The 23,138-nt window shown below is 34.9% G+C and overlaps 1 protein-coding gene across 2 annotated transcripts in view; it reads right to left on the reverse strand.

The window, feature by feature from the left end:
- Positions 1-23,138, reverse strand: part of LOC145669562 (uncharacterized) — a 68,516-nt gene that overhangs the window by 18,792 nt on the left and 26,586 nt on the right. For both annotated transcript variants that reach the window (XM_081737769.1, XM_081737768.1), the window contains exons 5-6: positions 13,791-14,061; positions 3,825-3,967 (exon numbers count right to left, since the gene is read on the reverse strand). In XM_081737769.1, coding sequence (XP_081593895.1) covers positions 3,825-3,967; positions 13,791-14,061 — 414 coding nt within the window. The remainder of the gene's footprint in view (positions 1-3,824; positions 3,968-13,790; positions 14,062-23,138) is intronic.

A 23,138-nucleotide genomic window follows, 5' to 3' on the forward strand; every position in this document is an offset into this window, starting at 1 on the left:
AAATACCAAGGTTACCACGGAGAAGACTTTCGCTTAAAGGGACACACCTCGAATCGCTACTTGGTTTACACATGAAAGATGGGTTGTGGTTCGACCGAGAATTGAACACGGGAACCCTTGATTAAAAGGTGAAAAGTACATAAACATAATGCAGATGGTTTCATATGTGGAGACGTCACCATGAAGTTCACACGATAAAAAGCATTTTTCGTGTTTTTTTTTTTTTTTTTTTTTTTTTTTTTTAAACCAGCCAACCCTGGGGAGGAGTCCAAATATTTTCCATAAATCTGTTTGCCGCGACGAAAAACGGAAATTTCAGCTAGTATGAGGCATTGTGGGTAATAAGAACAAATTCAAAAAAAGTTACGTGTAATCCCAGAACTCGAAAAATTACAGTTGAGGTGTCGCAGCATTAATACTAAACTGCTCTGTGGTAGATAGTTCTCTTATCCCTATATATAGTAAATGTCGTTCCGCTTTCTTGTAAAAATACAGTTTCAAAATAAATGGACGACTACTTTTGCTGTAGATGCAAGAAATGAACAATAAATGGATCAAAAATGTATAGTGGCAACAAAGGCCTATTTCTGTGAGATCGGTCTTAATATTGTCTTTCCATCTCCGCCTAGGTTTGCCTAATGGTCGTTTTCCGATTGGATTTTCAGTTAAGACTTTGAAAGCGTTCCTACTTTCTTCCATCCTGGCTACATGACCTGCCCACTTGAGTCTCCAAGACTTCGTGACCCTAACAATATTTGGAAAAGGTGTAGATTATGCAGTTTCTCGTTATGAAGTTTCAGCCATTCGCCATTCTCGTTCCTCTTGCGTCCGAATATTCGTTTCAGGATTTTATCCTCAAATACTTTCAGTCTGCGTTCTTCCTTCAAAGTAAGCGACCATGCTTCGAAACTATACAGCACAACGGACATTATTATCGTTTTATATATTTTAAGCTTCAAATTCCTCGACAGAATTCGCGAAGACAAAAGACTTTAAACTGAATAATAACACGAATTCTTTGCTTTCTGTCGACATTTAGTTTTTTCGTGGATATAGTTTTTGGTCTGTTAATACTGATTTTACATATTTGAAAGTATCTACTTTGTCAAAAGTATTATTTGATATTTTGATGTATCTGTATTACGATCACAGAGAATTTTCATGTACAGTATTTAGTTTTCTCTGCATTTACTTCTAAACCCGAGTAGTTCTTACATACATAAGAAATCGGCACATTCATTAAAAGTTAAACACACCTGGATCAATTTATTTTTTGTAATTTATAATTTGTATCCGAACAGGAAATTACAATATACGGTACAATTTGAGAAAAAATACATTTGAAATAGTACACAATATGAGCGTAAAATATGAGTACGACATTAATTCCTTGGATAAATGAAACCGTAAAACACTCCAAATTTTCAATAAAGAGAAAATCACCAAATCAAATATGGCCAAATAAAATTAAAAAAAAAAAATCATCTTACTTTGACATTGACTGTCCTATGAATTACGGAAGGTAACAGAAAAATTCGATTTTAGTATAGCTCTTACGTCTCCTAGAAGCTTAGAAAAATATATGACAGATATTAGAAGTTATTTTGTTAATAAAAGAAAGCGCATGGCAAAAATGAATACTGATACTAGAAGTAAGGAACATGTAACGGATGCAAAAGAAGAGGACACAGAAATTTCGGTTCATGCTAAAAGCAATAACGGCTCGCAAAACATTGTTATATATTGAAAAACCGCTGTATGAGAGCTAAAGGACCTACATTAAATTTAGGTACGGGTAATGTCGATAAAGAATGGGATTATAAATGAAATCTTTCAGTTTTACGTTCAAAATTAAAAACAAGAAAGCAAGTGAATTGATAATAAAGTGTAAAGTAGTAAATACAACGCTGGCAGTACATTGCTGTTTAAAATATACCAAAAAAAAAAAGTTCGTTAGTGTACAAATTGCAACAGCACTTTAAAGAAAAAAAATCAATTCACGAGGAAAACCATCCTTTTACTGAAATAACTTTGTTTACGATATTCTTCTCTTGTGTCTAATAGAACATCGATTGTATCAATAGTATTCCCAGAGTTCCCTCTCTTTCCCCCAAAAAATTCCACGTCATTTCCAGGACGTTTCCAGGACAAATCACCAATTTTCCAGAACTTCGACACAGGAAGTATAACAGGATTGCAACTGTAGGTTCAAAACTCACAACAGTGAAATGAAAAGTACAGTGACTTATGCAGTGAATATTAATGAGAGTACAGTATTAATACACAAAACGGAGCGTAATGTGCTTTTTTTCCCCCTCCCAACTCTTACATCCACCCGATCCACCCACATCCAGCACCATGTATTTTCATTCTTTCTACACGACATTTTAATTGTGCACCGAACAAATTTACAAACAACAAAAATATACTTTTCGTGCATGGCATCTTCATTGCGTGACAGTGTGACAGATATAATTAGGGAGAAAAAAGGAATTATATTACAAGTTTTTCAACTGAGTACGGAGTTGTGCGATTTCTTCATTTACAGACATTCTCTTTCTTCTTTAGCGAAGCTGTTCTATGCGCATTTAACTTTGCCAATAAAGTAAAGCAAGACTTCTGCTCTCCTCATGTGCAAGCTGGTTTGCCCAAAGCTTCACTTGTTTCCATTAATTTCAGTTTTCTTTCACTGCAGCTGCTGTACAGTTTCACTTATCTCTCTTCTCTTGCTCTGCACTTGACTTTCTCTTTCAGCAATCCTTACTTTCTCCAGCTCTCTCATACAGCGTTGCCTTGCATCCTAATTTAAACAACTTAAACAAGTCAGCAAGTTTCTTTGGTATAGCAAAGAATTGAAAAAATGAAATGAAATGAAATCTTTAAGTTTTACGTCCCACGGTTATGCTGGTTAGGCTAAAGGAGACGGTGATGATGAGAGATGAGTGAAATGGTGGAATGAAGAAAGTGGAAGGAAACGGGAAAACCCACGAGCACGGTGTTTGTCCACCACAAGGTCCACACGGCGCGAGCTGGGATCGAACCAGGGATCCCAAGCACCGGAGGTGAACGCTCTACCACTAAGCCGCCGCGCCTCCCAGCAAAGAATTGAGTTTCACCTAGCTATGACGCTGTCACAATAGCATTCATAAGAAATTTTACTGAAGAGTAAGTACTGTTGCGAAATAAACTGATTATGGAGGATTGATACTGGTACAAAGCACAGTATCTAGAGGATAGTGCTAGTGAAGACAGCATCCAAGAATGAGTTGACAGACTACTGGATGAAAGAAGAGACCACCCTGTTGGGAGAAAGAAAGCACACCAACCACCTACACATGCAGGATCATGACAAATTATTATTCAGCACAAAAACAGGAATAGCAAACCAAAATAACAATCAATTAAAATCTTCATTATAATTATGAAAAATCTGACATTCAGTATTGCTGTAAATTTCAAGGACAGAAATGCATTTTTAAGGACATTTCCAGGACAAAATCAATTCAAGGACATTTCCAGGTTTTTCAGGACGAGTGGGAACCCTGTATTCCGCTTCTATTGAAGCTGACTGGGTATAGTTTGACCATTGCGACTTGAGGCAAGTGCAATAATGATCCATATGAAGCCAAAAATAAAGCACAGAATATGGAAATACGTACCAGCTTCGAAAAACTGTCATACCAATTCTTCTCTAATATAAAGCTCATTTTACAAGGCAACCTGCAAAGTTAAATGTCCAGAGCCTTATCACTAAGATCATACAACTTTCGTAAAAAAGATATTTAGAAAACTGAAATGGAACAAAGAACAGAAAAACCAATTACCTTTTCGCTTCTTCCTCCAGCCGTTGTTGACGTTCATCTAACTCTATGTGTTTCTTGGTGAGTTTATCGTCTTCTTGTCTCCTCATTTCTTCCATCTGTTTCTCCCACGCTACTTCGTGTTCCCTCAGTGCTTTTCCTTTCTCCTGAAAAAGGGAAAAGAGATTTTAAAATGTACCAATGGTAATGCTAAAACTGCACAGTATGTCGGAAAAGTAATGAAACTTCTTTTACGTTACAAATAACCACTAGCTCTATCTATTAAGGATGGTGTAAAGGGACAAGTTTTGCCAATAGATGTCACTACAGTCTTCGTATCTCTCTCATGTATGTTTTACCTTTCACGAAAATTTACAATTTCAACCTACAGACTTCAAACTTTTAGAGAAGGAAGTTCATAACCTATCGAAGGTAACAGTCCGTGCCGATTTTTTTATTTAGAGTTTCCTTAATTGTTGAAACAGTTATGTTGTTAAAGGTTTGGATATTCATTTCAACAATCAAGTCATTTCAACAATGAAGAAAATTCTAAATAAGAAATCGGGACGGATCGTTACCTTCGATAGGTTATGAACTTCCTTCTGTAAAAATTTGAAGTATGCAGGCTGAAATTTGAAAGATAAATCGTGAATTTTCTTGAAAGGTAAAAAAAAAAAAAAAAAAAAAAAAAAAAAAAAAAAAAAAAAAAAAAAAAAAAATTACGAAGACTGCAGTGACACCTATCGACAAAACTTGTCCTTTTAAATTAACCGTAAAGCAACAGATTATCAGAAAGCTGGATATCTGTTCAACAAAACGAGACCACAGTCATGAGAACCGATTAACGGGGTGTCAAGATATAGCAAGAAACGTGTCTGGTGTCACCTCGTCACAAAAACACGATGGAACAAAGAGCCATTATTAAATTTTATTTCAAGCTAGATAAAACATTTAGATAAACACTGGAAATGTTGAAACAAGTGTGATAAAACAAGTGGCTTATCTCGTACACGTGTGTTCGAAAGGTATACGCGATTCCAAGACGATCGGGAGTCCTTGGAAGACGACCCAAAGCTAGGCAGACCGAAAAACAAAAATCGTGATTATACTTCGGGCATTCGTTCCACAGGGTCAGACTGTTAACGGTGAATATTATCTGGCTGTTATGGAGCGTTTGTGGAAGCGAATCGTTCGCGTAAGGTTCACAAGTGCCAAGCAGTTTGTCTTTATTGCATGATAACGCACCATGTCACAGAACCGTCGCAGTTCCTGATTTTTTGGCCAAAAAATAAACCTGTGTGCTTCTCATCCTCCGTTTTCGCCTGATTTATCGCCGTGTGACTATTTCCTATTCCCAAAATTAAAATTGGCCATAAAAGGAACATTTTATGACAATGTTACACACGTCCAGTCTGCCGTGACGAGGGTCATTGAGGCAATTCCGAAAAAGGACATTCAAAACTCTATGCTAGCATTGGTTGAACGTGCCCAGTAGTGTACTGTCGCGGAAGGGATGTATTCTGAATAAAAAGAAATAGAGTTGGTAAAATGCCTAATTCTTTTTTTTTTTTTAAATAAAAAGTACCGTTATTTTTCCGACATATTGAGTAATTAATACGTACACAGTACGAGTATTTTATAGAATACAACGAATTCACAGAATACAAGATTTTTACACCATTTTTGCAATCAGAATATGATTAGTATTGTTTAAAAAACGGAAAGAAAAACACCATGATTATTTTTTTTCGAATTGAAAATTTATTTGAAATTTGTTGTGTAATACCACAATGAAAACAATTTTTAAAAAATGATTATATTAACTTTGTATTCCATTTTTAGCATTTACTACAATTAGCAGTAATGTCATTCCACTTATGATCTATATTTCCATTATCCAGATTGAGTTTCGGATTTCTTATTCGGGTGAAAAAGTACTCAAACACAATTCTGACTGTGTTCGTGAAGCAAGGATGATTGCTATATCTATAACAATCTGATGCTCTGTTTCTTTTAAGTACCTAAATAAACCTACAGTGGACTCCTCATACCTCAAATCTCTGTTCTTTCACTTTGGTTATATTTCTTTTCGTCATATCTATATAGAAATTTGAGCAAGGGCAAACGATCTCATAGGTTCCGGAAGCGGCCAAATCGTCCTAATAATAATTTTTTAACTTAGAGTGATTTTAAAACTAGTCACAGATTCATTCCAGATCAAAATTCGAAAAGATTGATGGCAAATTTTGATCCAACACTGAGTTTTTTATCTTTCTTTTTCAAACTGTCGATTTTCGAAATTACAGGGTGGTCCAAAAGTAGATATACACCCCTGCATTGATCAAGTATAACATTCTAGTTTATGGATTTATTTGCTTCGATTGTTCCGAGCTTAAGTTATAAGTAAAAAGACGTTAAGAACAAATAATGAAGAAACTAGGTCTACCTGTTTGATAACAATAAGAAATTATACAAAATACGGGACGGGACTGTATGCCTACTTTTGGGCTACCCTGTTCTGTTTTTCTAGAGTGTGTCCCAAGCTGCAATTTTTCATTTTTCCAGAGTATGTTACATTAATACTAGTGAGCACAAAAACAGTCCCTGATTTGAAAAGGGCTAATTTGATAACTTGAATACCAAAAGTACTATTCTGTTCAAACATTCGCAGTAATTATATAAGCTCAAAAGTTTTTCGTGGTGTTGACTGAAATTACAAACACACATGTGCGCGCCATCTGTTACGTTACGTGGGAACCATCGAGAAGACGATAATCCAGCTCCAGCGAAACCTTGTGAAGTGCCGTTGATGTATTGGAGTTTATAGTTACACTAACGCGTTCCTGAAGATCTGGTAAACCTTGTCTATGTAGCTACACTACTCAGAACCTTGAGTAATCGTCAGGAACGCATCAGTGCATGTATAAACTCCATTACATCGGGAACGCTTCACAAGATTTCGAAGAAGAGTATCGTTTCGATAGTTCCCGCCCGCGTAACAGAGGCGCACACATTGTAATTCAATTAGTACCGCTAAAACTTTTTGAGTTTATGCAGCTACTGTGGAAGGCTTAGCAGAATAGTAGTTTTGGTATTAAAATTATATTCTTCTCAAATCAGGGACTGTTTTTGTGCTCACCCTGTACTATTCTACAAAACACTCTAGAGTGTTTTCTAGACTAATCTTGTCTTAATTTTTCAAGGCAATGATAAGGCACATTGTGATTGTTTTTTTTTTTTTTTTTTATCTAGTTTAGTGAGTCTTCATTCATAGTGAGAGTACTATTCAAATTTAATATAAAATCGCCATTTAAAATTTTCTTTTACAGAAGATATGTACAAGCAACATAGAAAGAATGAAAAAAGTTATTGACTGGACGGGGACTCGAACCCATGATCTCCGACATACCGTGCCGATACCAGAGATCCCGGGTTCGAGTCTCGGTTCAGTCAATCACTTTTTCATTCTTTATACGTTATTGAATTCGCACCTACAGAGGATTTGGTGTGTAAAAATAAGTTGAAATCGGTTGTTTCCTCCTTTTATTAATATATGAGTTCAAATACTTCAATTTGAAATTTCTGTTATTTTCTAATTTGTTTTTCAAATAATGAGGGTATCTTCTTTTCGGATAGTCCTAAGACAAGGGAATCTACACAATGGTTCTAGCATGGCATTCGAGAAATTACTGAGGGAAGTACCAGTGGTTAGTGAAATAATTCAATAATGATTAACTCTTTTACGGATACAAGGTTAGTATTATTTTTATGTTACTGATTAGTCTCTTAAACATATCTAAAGTCGACCTATACTGTTGAAAGTGTAAAAAAAAAAAAACATTTGCGCAATTCGGATAGCCCACACTTAACCTATCACGACATTTTGTTGAATGCCTTCATTCAATCATAATGACCTACCTATACTGCCTATATCGTCGTCTGAGATTCAATACCGCGTAAATAACATTTCTCCTTGGTCTGGAAGTGGGCGTACCCCTCCCTTTAGTTTCAACAGTATAGTGTTAGTTATGGTAGAATGTTCACAGTTACCTTCAAGTCTTAAGAGTCATAAACATCGCTATGGTCACCACCCATGTCGTAACACAGCTGAATTCTGCGCCAAGCTCTCGCAGGTGTTTTGAGAAGATACTCCGAAGTCACGAGGGTGAAGGCGTGCTCCACAGCTGCTCGTAATTCCTGCGTTGTGTGATATCGAGTGTTTCTTACTTGTTGCTTTATGAAACCCCAGAGAACATTGTCTGGTGTCGTCAGATCGGGACTTCTTGGAGGCCAGGCAAAGGGAGCTGGTGAAGATGTCACTGCAGATACAGCAGATATCGATGCCACAGCCAACACCAGAAAACAAATGAAGATGGATAGCAATGTTGCCAGACAATGTCAACCAATGTTACCAGACAATACCAAGCCATGTTACCAAACAAATGCGGGTAAAATCTAAAACCGTCAGAAAATACCAATTAGGGATACGCCCACTTCCGGCCCACGCTGTACAGAAGAGACAAAGAACTGTTTGAAAACTAGCTTCAGCCTCAACATACGCGGTATTACTTTGAGGGACTAACAGAGCCATTTATCGTGATATAGGTGTACTACTTAACCAGATTGTGCGCCAACCTATACTGATTCTAATGGTATTAAAAACTCAAATTAGCCAAAATTGGAGATACGCGGTGTTGAATCTCAGACGCCGATATGTGGATTAAGAGCAATTGCCAATGACCATCTCTATCAAGATATATACCTGCAAAGTTGGGTCAAAAAGTTTTGCTTGCATGCAAAATTGAGGGTATCTGTGGAGAGCAATATCTTTCTTTGACTGTGTTTTTTTTTTTTTTTTTTTTTTTTTTTTTTTTTTATCTTGCCAGAGCAAAGGAAAAAAAAGCATGCTTTAGGCTTGAAATGCGAATGAATAAAAAGTGTTTCAAAAGTTACTACTTTGGATAATTCCTGAAAAGTTTTACAAAGTGACGGGATTTGTTCAGTGTATAGAACAAAGAAAAATCAGTGCAAATTGCTTCCATGTCACTAAAAATACGCAACTATGCACGAATCAATTTCAGACATAAGCAAGACAATAAAAGAGAAATGCTCAAAGCAATTCTGAAAAATGTAACATATAAAATTAAAAGTGACTATTTGACTTCATAGCTAGGGGCACAAGTTTTTCCCAGTAAGAATTTGAAAATTTCGCGTTTCATTTTTCATATTTCGCGTTTTGTCGCATTTTCCAAATTAAGTTTCGCATTTTGTAGCTTTTGTGGAAAAGAATTCCCTGACAGTTTTACAATTGTTCCTTTTATTCATAGATAACTATAAAAGTAAACCATTAATGACCTAAAACCAAAATACACTGAATATTTCACTTGACAATGTGAATTTATTTATTTATTTTTCAAATCAAACTGAGGAAATCAGTAACTAAACTTACTATGGGTAGGAACGTTTTGCTGAAAACATAAGCAAAAGTTACATTTAAGCATTAAACATAAGCATGTTACATGTTTCCACATTTTCCTCCTTCATTGTTGTACGTTTGTCACTTATCATCAAAAACAATTGACATTGCTTGTTGCAGGGGCGGATCCAGGACCGACTTCTGGGGGGGGGGACGGTGGGTTGTCATACTGTTACTTTTAAGTGCTCCAAACTTTGGGGTGGGTTTTATTTATATATATAAAATAAGATAGTTGCCCCGATCGCCCCCCTCTGGATCCGCCCCTGGCTTGTTCGAACCATTTACAACAAACTTCAAACAATCATCACTTCGGAACTCCCCATCCAGCTGCGATGGTGATAACTAACGGGCAACATGTTCTCTATAGTCGTGTCCTAATCACTCAAAATGCACAGTTCATGCCACGTTCTACCGTTCTGTCAGCGAAAAACTAGCGTTTTAAAAGGAATGAAAACGTATTTTTAAAATTTCGCGTTATATCGCATAGTTAGAAATTTCGCGCAAAACTGCCAATTTCGCGTTTTATCGCGCAACGGAAACTATTGGAGATACACATAGAATGTCATAAAACGTCAAGAAACTGAAAATTACTTAATTCTGACGCATTTCGTCTTATCGCGCATTGCGAAACTCGTGCCTCTATTCATACCTCTTAAACAATTCGACTGATCTCGATCAAATTTTCAACATAGATGAGGTTCGAATCTGAAATGTTTTTTATCATTTAACTTTGACGATGCAACTTAGCGGAGGGGGAGTATTTAAAAATGATCGAATATGACCGATATTACTGTCGAGTCCATAGTTTTCGGGGTCGCTGAGATGAACAGTGACACAACCGATGCCGTTCAAATAAAAAATTTAGAATCGCAACTTGGGGGAGGGAGAGATATCAGGGCTCATAGTGGTCTCGTCTCTTCTAAATAGTTGAAAAGTGACAAAAAGCACACGAAAAACTAACCAAAATCTCGTCAAAAAGTAACTTTAAACCTTCATGCCAAACTTGGCCATAAATTGAATTCTACATTTTTTTTTTCAACCAAAATAGCTGGTTGGCTGGATCGTAGCTGAAATACGTAATGTTTTAAGATGTTAAGATTTAAAAAAATATTTTATTTTAAGTTTGTCAGCTAATAAGAAATTGTATTGTTTGTGTTTAGAGGCTTATTATTAATTACATACTTTGCACTGTTTTATATTTCAACTTTGATCTGGATGGGGTAAGGCCAAATTTCTATATTTTCATTATGTTCAATAATACAAAATTAAAGTAATGTAATTAATACATAGCATCTAGATTACCATTAACTGGTAATAAAAGTTTTTCTTGTACAATTGTTTTGTTAGAAATATTGCCTTGGTACCACATGATTGATATACATCTATTCGGCCACTGTAAAACCTTCCTGAGAAATTCTTACGTTGAAGTATCCGCCACTCATCACTCAGTAAATTCAAGTCAATGTTGAGGGGAAGAACTTTTGCCAGATTTGTAATATACGTTACACATTCAAATGACTATATTTTCCGGTTGACGACAAGTACAGTGGAATCTCTTTAATTCGAAGTCGAAGGGGACACGGAGAAAATTCGAAATAACCAAGAAAAACTCATTTTTAAGTAAAATAAATAGTACAAAATAACTGTACTGTATATGAAAAACTAATTAACATGCAATGCATCTTATCTTTAAAGCAACAAATTTTCCTAAGGAATTAGAATACACGCCGGCTTCGACATTGTGCATAATGCACACCAATAGATCTCAAACAAATCTGCTTACCTTTGTGTCACTGCTTTTAGTTCAGTTAAAAGAAACTGGACAAATGTATCGTTCTGACATGTCATTTACTAGTTGAGGACAGGGTTCAAGGTCGTTCATACTTCTACAGAAGGGATGGACACTTCCAGGTTATTGAGGAGAGATGCATAACCACCTTTTGGTGGATTCTCTATACCGGGAGGGAGTCCAGTGGAGGTGGTATAAACAAACAAAGCTTTCCCTTTCCTATGGTAACCTCTGGATAAAATAACAGATAAACAAAGGCCAGTTGAAACTGCATTCTTCTGTTTGCAATCTGTCGAACACTTCAAATTTTTCCAGTGTAAATACTTCGAATTATCCAAACAGGAGGTTCAAAAGCTCGATTACCCACGATTTTTTATCATTGTTTTTAATATAGTTTTCAAGGGGAATAAACTTTTGTTCGAATTATCCAAGTTCGAATTAAAACGAGTCCGCTGTATTTAAGTTCTAGGGAAATTTCAAGGGTTTTCACTGTGTGTTTATATACTACCACGTAGTGAGACTTTACTTTTTTCTTGAAACTAAGCACATCTTTCTCCTTCCAGCTGCTTATTTACTTCTCCACACTCCACTTCACCAACAGATTTTCCTCACTTACAGCACTTTCATCCAGTTCAGTCAAAGACGTAAGAACTTCTTTCTTCAAAAATCGCAACAACAAAATCTTGGTAACAGTTTGAAGTTTAGAATACAGAACATGTACAAGGGGCTCCTCCTTCTGAAGCCGTTCTGCGATATGTTTGAAAACTTTTGCATTTGAGATGACAAAATTTAACTGCGCTTTCGTTGATGGGTTTTTCAAAATTTTAGAAATTGGCTTGTATTTTCCAATAGCCATGAGGTTTGATTTCTTTAGAGGAAGAAACCTGAGGAAATACTCCTGCAGAGCACTGAGAAGTTCAAGAACTCTTTCACATGATTTTTCAAGTGTAAGCCTCCTTGAACTCACATGTTTGACAAATCTAACTTACTGGCAATCTTAGTGAAATCTTTCCACCTTGATGGCCAACCCTTACAAAAAAAAAAAAAAAAAAAAATCATTTTTCCTAAATGTTTTCATGTCCTCATCATTCTGTGAACCTTTTTATTGGTATTTGGTCCATCACTACCTAACATCAAGAGTTTCTCTCTCGAAAGGTTTGCATTGTCTATTGCTAGATTTGTGTGTTTTACGAGTTCTTTTCTTATGATTCTTTCTAAGTAAAATGTCTCCACATGGCCAGTTTCAATAGAAAAAAAAAAAAGAAAAAAAGAAAAAAAAGACTTTACCCCCCAAAAAGTAACTTTTAGTGACAAACTTGAAAACAAGTAACTTTTAGTTTAAAAAAAAAAATGACTCGCTACGAGCCCTGACATATAAAAATGATCGAAAATGACCGATATTAGTGTCGAATCCATACTTTTTGGTAGTCGCTGAGATGAACAGTGACATTTCCGATGCAGTTTAAATACAAATACAGTCTATATATATTGTAATGAAAATCTGAAACAGAGTTTTAAAAAAAATACATGTATATATTTTATAAAAAAACAAACAAAAAAAAAAAACTCAAAGAAAAAAGAATACTCTGAAATTGCAAATATCACTTTTGTATTGCTATTTTGTGGCAATTTAAAAATGTAAATATTAAGTAATAAAAATGTAAATGTAACAAAAAAATAATAATCTCGGGCAATTACGTATCCTCTCGTGTCATTTAAAATCATTAGGAGAAAAAACAAAGTAATTATAGTGGACCTCAAGAGTCCAGAATAATGCAATTTTCCTAATATAACAGGTACACGAAAGGACAGTAAGAAAGGTTCACATTAAAACTCAAAACAAAAACTCCCAATAATCGTAACGCAAAGAATGCGTGGACGACGGAGAACTAGACTCAAATCCTGTTTAATGTAAGTTGTATTTTTCATTCACAAAACGCTGTTATTTTGGTAACCCAAGTTTTTAGTTTTGGTTTCCTGCAAAATAAAGTTAAGCCACAAAATTAATGGCTATCTCTTTTTATATGTAATCATTAAATTAATTTCTGTAATTACCTGTAAATAAAACATTGCATTTTGGCAAAGGGGAAAATAAAAACACGTGTCTTTTGTTTTAAGGTTAGTGCAAAGGGACAAGTTTTGCCGATAGATGTCACTACAACCTTCGTATCTCTCCCATGTATTTTTTACCTTTCGCGAAAATTTACAATTTCTTTTACAAATTTCAACCTAGAGAGTTCAAATTTTTAGGGAAGGAACTTCATAATCTATCAAACGGAACAATCCGTGCCGATTTTTTATTTAAATTTTCTTTATTGTTGAAACAGTTCCATTGTTCAAGATTTAGATAACCATTTCAACAATGAACAAAATTCTAAATAAAAAATCGGCACGGATTATTGTCTTCGATAGATTATGAAGTTCCTTCTCTAAAAATTTGAAGTCTCTAGGTTGAAATTTGTAAGAGAAATCGTGAATTTTCGTGAAAGGTAAAAAATATATGGGAGAGATACGAAGACTGTAGTGCCATCTATCGGCAAAACTTGTCCTTTTAAACCAACCTTAAATACCATCCAATAAATTATTAAGTTAATAACAGGTAACAACACTCATCCCCTCAATAAAATCTAACCAACCGTATAAATTTGGCCAATTTATATCCAAGATATTGGTAAAAAAAAAAAAAAAAAAGTATCTTTAGCGATAGAAAACCACTGTACCTTACCTCCACTTCATTCAACCGCTTCTGTACTTCTTCCTGCTGAGCGCGTAGTTGATTCATGAGGTCCACGAGATGCCGTCTTTTCTGTACAAGTTCATTTTCCAGCATCAACTGTTGGGCTGTTTGATGTTCCTCGGCCTCTCGCAACTTCCGATGGATTTCAACTTCCCGGCGAGCAAATTCCTCTTGAAAGCGTTTCTCACTCACTAATATTTCCTGTCGATATTTCGCTTCTTGCTCCTCTCGGATTCGTTGGATTTCTGATTCATAAAATCTACAAAACAAAATTTTTCATTGTATTTATTTATTTAGTCTTATTTTACGTGCTGAAGTTAAGGCTAATCATGCCTTGTCTTCCACTTGACCAGGGCCATACCTTAGGAGGGGAGGGGCAAGTGCCCCCGCCGTTCGAGGGGGCCCACTTTAAGACAAAATTTTCTTACTCCATATACGACACGAACATGATATAATAATTAAGCATCAAATAGGTTCACTACATTACATAAACAAAACAGCACACAAAAGGTAACTAAAACTAAAATGAGTCATGGGCCCATTTCAGTAAAAAAAAAGTCTACTATCAGGGGCCCTAGAAATAATATTTATTCGTAAGGCTTGAGATTTGTCAATATTGTCCCCTTAATTAATTTGTCATGTATGGAACGGGCTCACGGGCGTCACTAATGGCCCCGCAGACCTTGCCGTGCATGAGGGCCCACAGGTTCCGGGGGGCTCATAAAGAGTAAGAGAAAAATGGAAAGAGGGGGCTTAAGATTTTGAAAAACAATTATGCGTATTAATGCTTTCCCCCCAGAAAAAATCTAAGTTACGGCGCTGCACTTGACCATGTAACGATCAGATTACTATTCCAATTAATGCAAAGTAAATAATATAACATACAAAAATTACACTTACAATAACACATACAGATTACTACTAATAAACACATAATATTTTCAGATAAATTTTAGAGAATAAAGAAACAAATAAAAGGTAAGAAGAATAAAAATCAGCATTTTTGTCCGATATCAGTAAGTCTCGAGAGATTGATGGATGGTCTGCTCAACCAACTTCTTGTATAGATTGATTAAGTAAGACTACCGTATGTTGAGTGGAAGGACATTCCATGCATGGATAGTGGATGCAAAGAACGCATTTGAGTAATATTTCAACGAATGTAGGGGAGAAAAAGGGAGGTGGATCCCACGTTACACTGTACGTCCATGTTTCACATTGCCTCGGTGCTGAAAGGAAAACTAGACTCCAACCTAATAAGTTTGAATTCGCACTAATTATATTTATGTAATCTTTACAATAAATGTCTTAAAAAAAAGTAAAACCAACAATTTCTCCATTTGAAGAGTAAATTTTTGAAGTATGAAATTCTAAAACAAATAAATAAATAAGATGGCTAAAGAGCGGCCGTTGTTCACCTATGACAGTCATAAGATACAAAAGTGTTCATAAAACCCAGCATATAATATGAATACAAGGTTGAAGCATTAAACGTTACATCTCTGTAAGATGCATATGAAAAATATTGTACCAAGTCACATAAAAAATTCCGCAAACAAAACATGGTTATTGAAATTCAGCCAGCCTAGATGTTTTTTTCGAACTTGCAACAATAATTTTAGTATTAGATGCTTCATGAATCACACTACACGAATGTTTATTAACTCCAGTCTTCACGAAAACAAGGAATATAATGACACACACAAAGAGTGAAAAAATAAATAATTTGACCGGGACTCGAACCTGGGATCTCCGGTATACCATACCGATGCGTTAACCAGTATGGGTCCAGTCCGCTTCCCAGAACAGCCACACACACTCTCTGAAGTCGGTGCTCTCCACTCAGACCACGTCATGGTTAATCGATTGGCCCAGTACACCGGAGATCCTGGGTTCGAATCCCGCTCCAGTCATTCACTTTTTCACTCTGTTATTGAATTCGCACCTACAGAGAATTTGGTGTATAAAAATAAGTTTCAATCAGTTGTTTCTTCCTTATATTAATATATATATATATAAAGGGCTATAATGGTTCATGAAGTACCCCATAACGTCTAAGCTCCCAGAATATCAACACCATGCTTTGTTTGAAGGTTTCTTTATGTGATTTGCTATATAAATGTAGCATTTAATGCCTGAACTTCATATTCAAAAATATATATGCTCTTATAAACACTTGTACTTTTTATGACTACAATAGGAGGAAAAACACCGATCTTTATCGTGACCCTAACCTTAAAAAAAATAAATAAAAAAAGCAGAAACAGATTCTGCATTAAGTAATGATTCATATTATCGAAATAAGACAAAAGTTTCTCTCACTATTTATCTTGCCTCACACTATTTTTGGAACTCAAAAAAAGTTTTCAGATTAACATAGAAAATTTTTGATTGAGATAGATTGCAATTATATATATATATATATATATATATATATATATATATATATATATATATATAAATAATAGGGTTACTAGTTCTTACCCAAAGTTTTATGTTTTTTGTTTTTATTTTATTGGCACATTTTGTATTACACACTTTTATTTTCTAAGTTCAACGATTCTTCTTCTTCTTCTTTTTTTTTAAATAAATAAAGGACCTGATAGTCCTGGAGGCTTTCAAAATGCTTTTTTATAAGTTAATGGTTTAAGTGGAGATTTTTTTTTTTAAATTAAAGGAACTAATTTCTCTCATACTATTAACAATGCAACCCAACGATGTAATTAGTATTCAGAGAGAAATGAAATCTTTCAGTTTAACGTCCCACGATTATGCCATTTAGGCTAAGAGAGACGATGAGTAAAGAAAGTGAAAGATAATGGAAGAACTGGTGGAATGAGAATACAGGACAAAACGAGAGTACCGTAAAAAAAAAAAAAAAAAAAAAAAAAACGCGTACACGATACTGTCCACCAAACTTACTTCGGTCGGGGATCGAACCAGTGACCTCACACACCAGAGGTAAGCGCTCTACCACTGAGCCACCGCGCTCCCAGTATTTAGAGAGAAAATGAAATAAGTTGCATTTTTATCTCCTATCTTACCGGCACCCCAACATTACGTTTAATAATAATAATAATAATAATAATAATAATAATAATAATAATAATAATAATAATAATAATAATAATAATAATAATAATATGGACGATCTCTACTCTCACCTATCAGTTAATCCTAGTGGTCTTTTGCTTTTTGCTGGCGATTGCAAATTATATAGAGAAATATCATGTTTCCATGACACAATTGCCCTACAGGAAGACATAAATTATCTTGTAGACTGGTGTGAAATGTGGCAATTGAAACTTAACAGTAAGAAATGTGACGGTATTACAATTACTCTGAAAAAGTCTCCTGTTCCCTCCAAATACCATATTAACGATTCCCCTATAACACATTCTGCCAGTCATAATGATCTTGGTGTCATCTTTGATTGCAAACTCTCGTTCTCTGACCACATCTCCTCAATAGTTAAGAAATCAATGCGTATGCTGGGGCTTCTTTACCGATTCACTGAACTACGTACTGTGGCATTATTAACAACATTCTATAAAACTCTTATAGCACCCAAGATCGAATACTGCTCTCCCATATGGGCCATGGCCGCACCTACACATCTCTCTAGACTTGAGTCTGTTCTCAATTTCTTTATTGCAATAGTACGTTTTCGTGTTCCCGCACTTCGAATATTACCTAAGGAGGAAATTTTGCGATATCTTAATATCCAGACGCCGGAAGTACGCAGAAATAACTCTGATTTGAAGTTTCTTCATAAGATTGTAAATGGGAACCTAAGATCAGAAACCCTAATTCAACAACTATCTTTGCATGTCCCTTCCCGCAAAACCCGGAATACCCACCTATTCCATCTTGCACGCCCTAGGTTGACAATTATACAGAGGTCTCTTTTTCACTGAGTACCCAACTATTATAATAATCTAACTAGTGAGGTGGACATTTTTTCGAGCTAACCGGTATTTGAAAGAGCAATAAAACGCGTGCTGGCTAAATAATATTACTTGTGCACTCTTTGTTAATACTATTGATGTTACTGTTGTTTATTTTTAAATTGTTTTTCTTTTTCTTTTTTTTCCCGCTTGTTGATATTTCCCTCTGTAAAATGGCACAATTATGCTGTATCTGGGAATTTGTTCAATAAATAAATAAATAAATAATAAAAGCAGAGCCCCAAATGGCTGTGAATTTCGATATGTTCTGCAAGGATTTTTTTTGAACATATAAAAAAAGAATGTAGGACTGTTAACATTACCTACACCAAAGGTTACGCGTAATACTGTACACCAAGGGAGGACTAAAAAACGTCCACCACATAAGTCACTATTTTCTGTCCCAGAGAATGTAATATTATTCTCTTACTTTGTCCCTTCAGTTGTTTTTAGCTTATAGTTAGTACAAAAGAGGGAAGAATATTATATTTTTCTGGGACAGAAAATAATAATTTATGCGGTGGGACATATTTTAACTCTTTCTTGGTATGATTCCATTTTTTAATATCATCACTCTGAAACCAACACGTCTTTTCCGTTTAGGTGTACGACGCTTTGCGTCAGCTGCACCCGTAGCGAAGCCTAGTGTCAGAATCTTCAACTGGAAATAACCTCATCCACATTATGGTAATACGTTACGTTCGAGAGGGCACTTCATGACTACCCCGATTTTTTTTTTTTTTTTTTTAATTTTGGGTTATTTTCTAGAAATTAAAGTATCGAATGACAGAAAACAAAATTTATATTATTTTTGACACAAAACCTGAGTTATGACATAATACTAAAGGAACATCCATAAAAATTCTTCTCTTTATAAAACTGTGGACAATTTTTAACTCACCTTGGTGTATGTAAGATTAAGACATGCAACGTCTTCATTAAAATGCATTTTTTTTTAAGGCAATGATATCGTATAATATACACCATTGATTACATTTGAATTTAATATCTCTTTTAGCATCGAAGCTACAGCTAGAAATTCGAAAAAGAACTAACTTTTGTTGATCTAAATAGTATGTTATTCGTTGCCAATAATAATTCATTTAGCTGGAAGAAATTATTTATTCGGCGTGGGAGACCCGGGTTCGATTCCCGGCGGGAGCTCATGTGGTTCGGATTCCACGTTAATCAGTAGGTCCACGTCTCATATAGCCTCGCTGCTGAACGGGACGTTAAACTCAAAATCAACTCAACTCAAATTATTTATTCATTTATTTATTTATGTACTGTATGTGTAACTACAGGATCGTTGTTAGTTTGTTTCCTAACGGTAACATAAACTTTTTACGCGTATACTACTTGTAACAAATAAAGCTCAAATTAATGAGATAATTTTGGACAGAAAATGAGAGACGAGGTCAGACATCATTCCTTTTGGAACACCTTCACGCTTCACCAGGGTGGAAAAAAATCATGATTTTTTTTTAAAAAAAAATCATTTTTGTTGATTTTTTTTTATTTAAATCGATTTTTTTTATTTAAATCAAATCTTTCTCCTCGTATAATACAAGTCGCGAACTGAAGAAAAAGCATTAGGAATTAGTATTAAATGCTAATTATGCCATTTAAGTGAAAGTATTGGAGTTGAATTTTGAATTATCCCCAATCGTTAACCTATATCAATCCCAAACAATGTTTCTTAACCCTTTCAAATTATGGCTCTTTTTAAAGGTAAATTATAGACTTTCAGTCAAGCAGCTACAGCATCATCCCTATTTATCCTAGGATCATGGTACATACATCACTCGCTTTAGAATAGAACAGCCTTTGAAACGGCAACATTAACATTTCCCTTTCATGTCCCTGAAGCGGAAAATTTTGAGTAATCGGCATTTTTTTTAACTTTTAAAAAAATTTTAATCCCCTCTGGATTCCCCTGTGTTAACGCACAGATCTCAAAATCAACTGGGAAATACTAAGGAGTGTACTAAATGTGTGTACAAAATTTCAAGCTTCTATCTTGAGTAGTAAGGATGAGGAAACTATTTAACAATGAGCTAAGAACATCCCCCCACAATGCCCCGGATGTAATATAAAAATTTTCTCAGACATCCCTATTTATCCTAGGATCATGATTGGTACATTATTCTCTTCAGAATAAAATAAATTTTCAAACGTTACCCTTCAAATGCCTCCATCATGTATCTGGAGCGGGTAAATCACAAAAAAAGGTATTTTCTGTTAAAAATATTTTTTTAAATTTTTACCTCTGTGGACCCCAAATCTGAAAAATACTGAGGGGTGCACTGAGTAAATGTGCAAAATTTCAATCTTGTAGGTGCAAAAGTAAACCCGCGAAAATTTATATTCCCCAAATACCCTAGATTCCCGTATAAAACAGAACCTCAGATAACAGTTTCCTGAGACATCCCTATTTATCCTAGGAGCATAGTACGTACATCATTTTCTTCAGGATAGAACATCCTTTCAAACGGTACCATTCATATGTCTCAATCTGAGACGGGAAAATCACGAAAAAAAGCTATTTTTTTGTTAAAAATATCCTTTTTTTAAAAACATTTTTTGCCCCTCTGGACCCCGCTGTTTCCACGCAGAGATCTAAAAACATCTGAAAATTATTAAGGGGTGCACTGAACGAGTGTGCAAAATTTGTCTTCTGAATGCAAAATGTAACCCGCCAAAAAATAATAATACGCATAACAAAAACATCTTTTTAAATTTATGACGTTATCACACACTATGCCTCAACGCAGAAAGGCGTGAAAGCATATGTAACGTGTTCTAAAATGCCTCCAGTCTTGAAGGAAACGAACTAAAAAGCCTTATTGGTACCTTTTTAATCGAATAATGAAGATTCTGCCCTATCACCTAAAAATAGGTGATATAATTTAAAAGGTTAAGCATTACGGAAAAAGTACAACGTTTATCAAAATGACACTTTTTATCACAAAAGTTACTGATATTTGGCAGGGGCCTATTTTTAAAACTCAGAACTACCTTGCGGCATGAAATACATAAACTTCGCTTAGTTATAAAATTAACAAAACAAAAAGGGATAGGACCCCTCTAAATAGGCCCTATTATCTGAGAACAAACAAGCAGACACGCATAAAAAAATTTTCGTCTTAAATGTCGATGGTGATTTCTCCGTTGGAATAGTTGATTTGAAAACCCAAACCCAATGTTACGAAAAGAAGAAAGTAGGATTGCTCCGTTACCTGTTCAAAACGGGATTTTCCCTAATCCTCCTCTGCATGACACTTGTTTTCATACTATACTGTACATTTGAGTCTCATTGAATTATGATTATTAGCTTCCGTAATCGAAATAACAGAACAGAAACGGGATTTTACTTATTTTCACTTTAAATTAATTTATTTCAGAATTCGATTTAAATCAACGATTTTTATTTAAAAAATCAAGTGATTTATATCGTGATTTAAATCAGACTGATTTAAATCAATCCACTTTGCGCTTCACTTTGGTACGAGAAGCTATGTATCTCAACGACGAACAGTGGGAAGAACAAAAAAATATATGTACTAGGCTTCAGAATAAGAGAGTCTCGATTCCTGGCAATGCACACAACACTCCCACGCTTCTATCTCTTGTTAACACGCTATAAATCTAAGAAAACAATAGACGACACTCGGTTAAAAAGACGAAAAGAAGTTACCAAACTCCCCTTTCATCTAGGTTTCTGATATTTATCACAAAAAGTAATACAGGGTGTGTACTAAAATTCCAAAATGAAATTTCTTGACTTTTTCGTGACCTTTTTCCTTTACCAAACCATAACATTTCGAAACATTCAAGAACTAATAACAGTACCTATATTCTTTAGCACTTATCTACGATATCTCTACTTTCAAGGACTGTTTCCTGGAGCAATGGAAATCTTTTGTCTTCTCACAGTTGAATAAACTGGTTAGATGCGTCGGTGGTTTCGGCGATGCGATGCGATTTGCATCGCCACTGCTCAATGATGCCACTTGAAGGACAATCTCAAGAGCGAATTTGGGTGTGAATTAGGTCGAATTTTCATGTATGTGATAGAAACGTGCTTTGCTTGCGATTTGGTAACATCTAAAGCTTACCATTTCCAGTCTCTACTTGTATTTGTACAGATTTAAAAAAAAAGAGCCAAAAGCTAAATTTCTTGACTTTCATGACCTTTTTCTGATTTCGTGACTTTTTCATGATTTTCGTGATTGATAGACACTATGTAATAACATTGTATATTTATTTCTTACTTGTTTTCCTCCCTTTTTTTTTCTTTCTTGTTTCTTCATCTACCTAATGACACCGGACATCTGGCAACAAACAGCAACCTAACAAGAATTAGGTTAACTTTGGTAGTGGTGTAAGACATGATTTTGATGTTTTGAAACGGACAATAGTTTGAATCTGATTTCGCAGATTAGGACTGAAGTTCAATATTTTTCCTTATAACAGGTCGTATATCAGATGTTGCCTTCTTGGATCATGGACAGTTTTTTATTTATTTATTTATTTATTTTTCCCTCTACTTGTATTCCCAGCATATACGAATTGTTCGCGACAATATACCATATTTACGCGATTATAAGACGCACTTTTTTGCCTTAAATTTGAGTTATGCAAATTTATACCAGATTAGATGGAATTTTGCTAAAAATGGCTAATCCCGTTAGCCACAATTCTGTAAAAAAAAAAAAAAAAAAAAAAAAAAAAAAAAAAAAAAAAAGTGTATTTTGTGTGTACGAACAGAAATTTAAATAAGTGCTGAATAATTATTTGTTTGTTTGTGTGTGTGTGTACCACGGTTGGCTGGTTTAAACCATGGTTTAAGCCAAAAAACCAAAAATGTTCGTAAAAGTGTAAGTGTTCGTAAAATCTTGGTGAACACACATTTGTGGATTATCACGTTTCCCTTCCGTATATTATTTGTATTATATTCAGATCTACATCCCGCATTCATTACTCAATTCCAATCAAAGAAAAATTGTAAATATTGTTTCGTTTTAATAATGTTTACTATTGACAAAATACACCGAAATGCTGTACTTTTTTGGGAGGGGGTCATAAAAACGCCACGAGAGGCATTTATTGAAATCAAAAGTATCTTTGATATCTATTTATGTATAAATGGGTCAGAGCCAAAGTGAACTCAAATAATTCGAATCTTTATTCACTTTTCTTACTGATATGCAAATTTATTTATTTATTTATTTATTTAACAATCTCCAGATACAGCTCAGAGAACATTTTACACTGGATATATAACAATAACAATAACAATGGAAAGGATTTGGGAAGGTATCGGCCAGGGCCTGTTTAGTACGTACCATCCCGGCATTTGCCTGGTAGGACTAAGGGAAACCCTGGA

The sequence above is a fragment of the Thermobia domestica genome, chromosome 14 (genome assembly GCF_964235325.1).
Source record: "Thermobia domestica chromosome 14, izTheDome1.hap1.1, whole genome shotgun sequence".
NCBI classification, from domain to species: Eukaryota; Metazoa; Arthropoda; class Insecta; order Zygentoma; family Lepismatidae; genus Thermobia; species Thermobia domestica.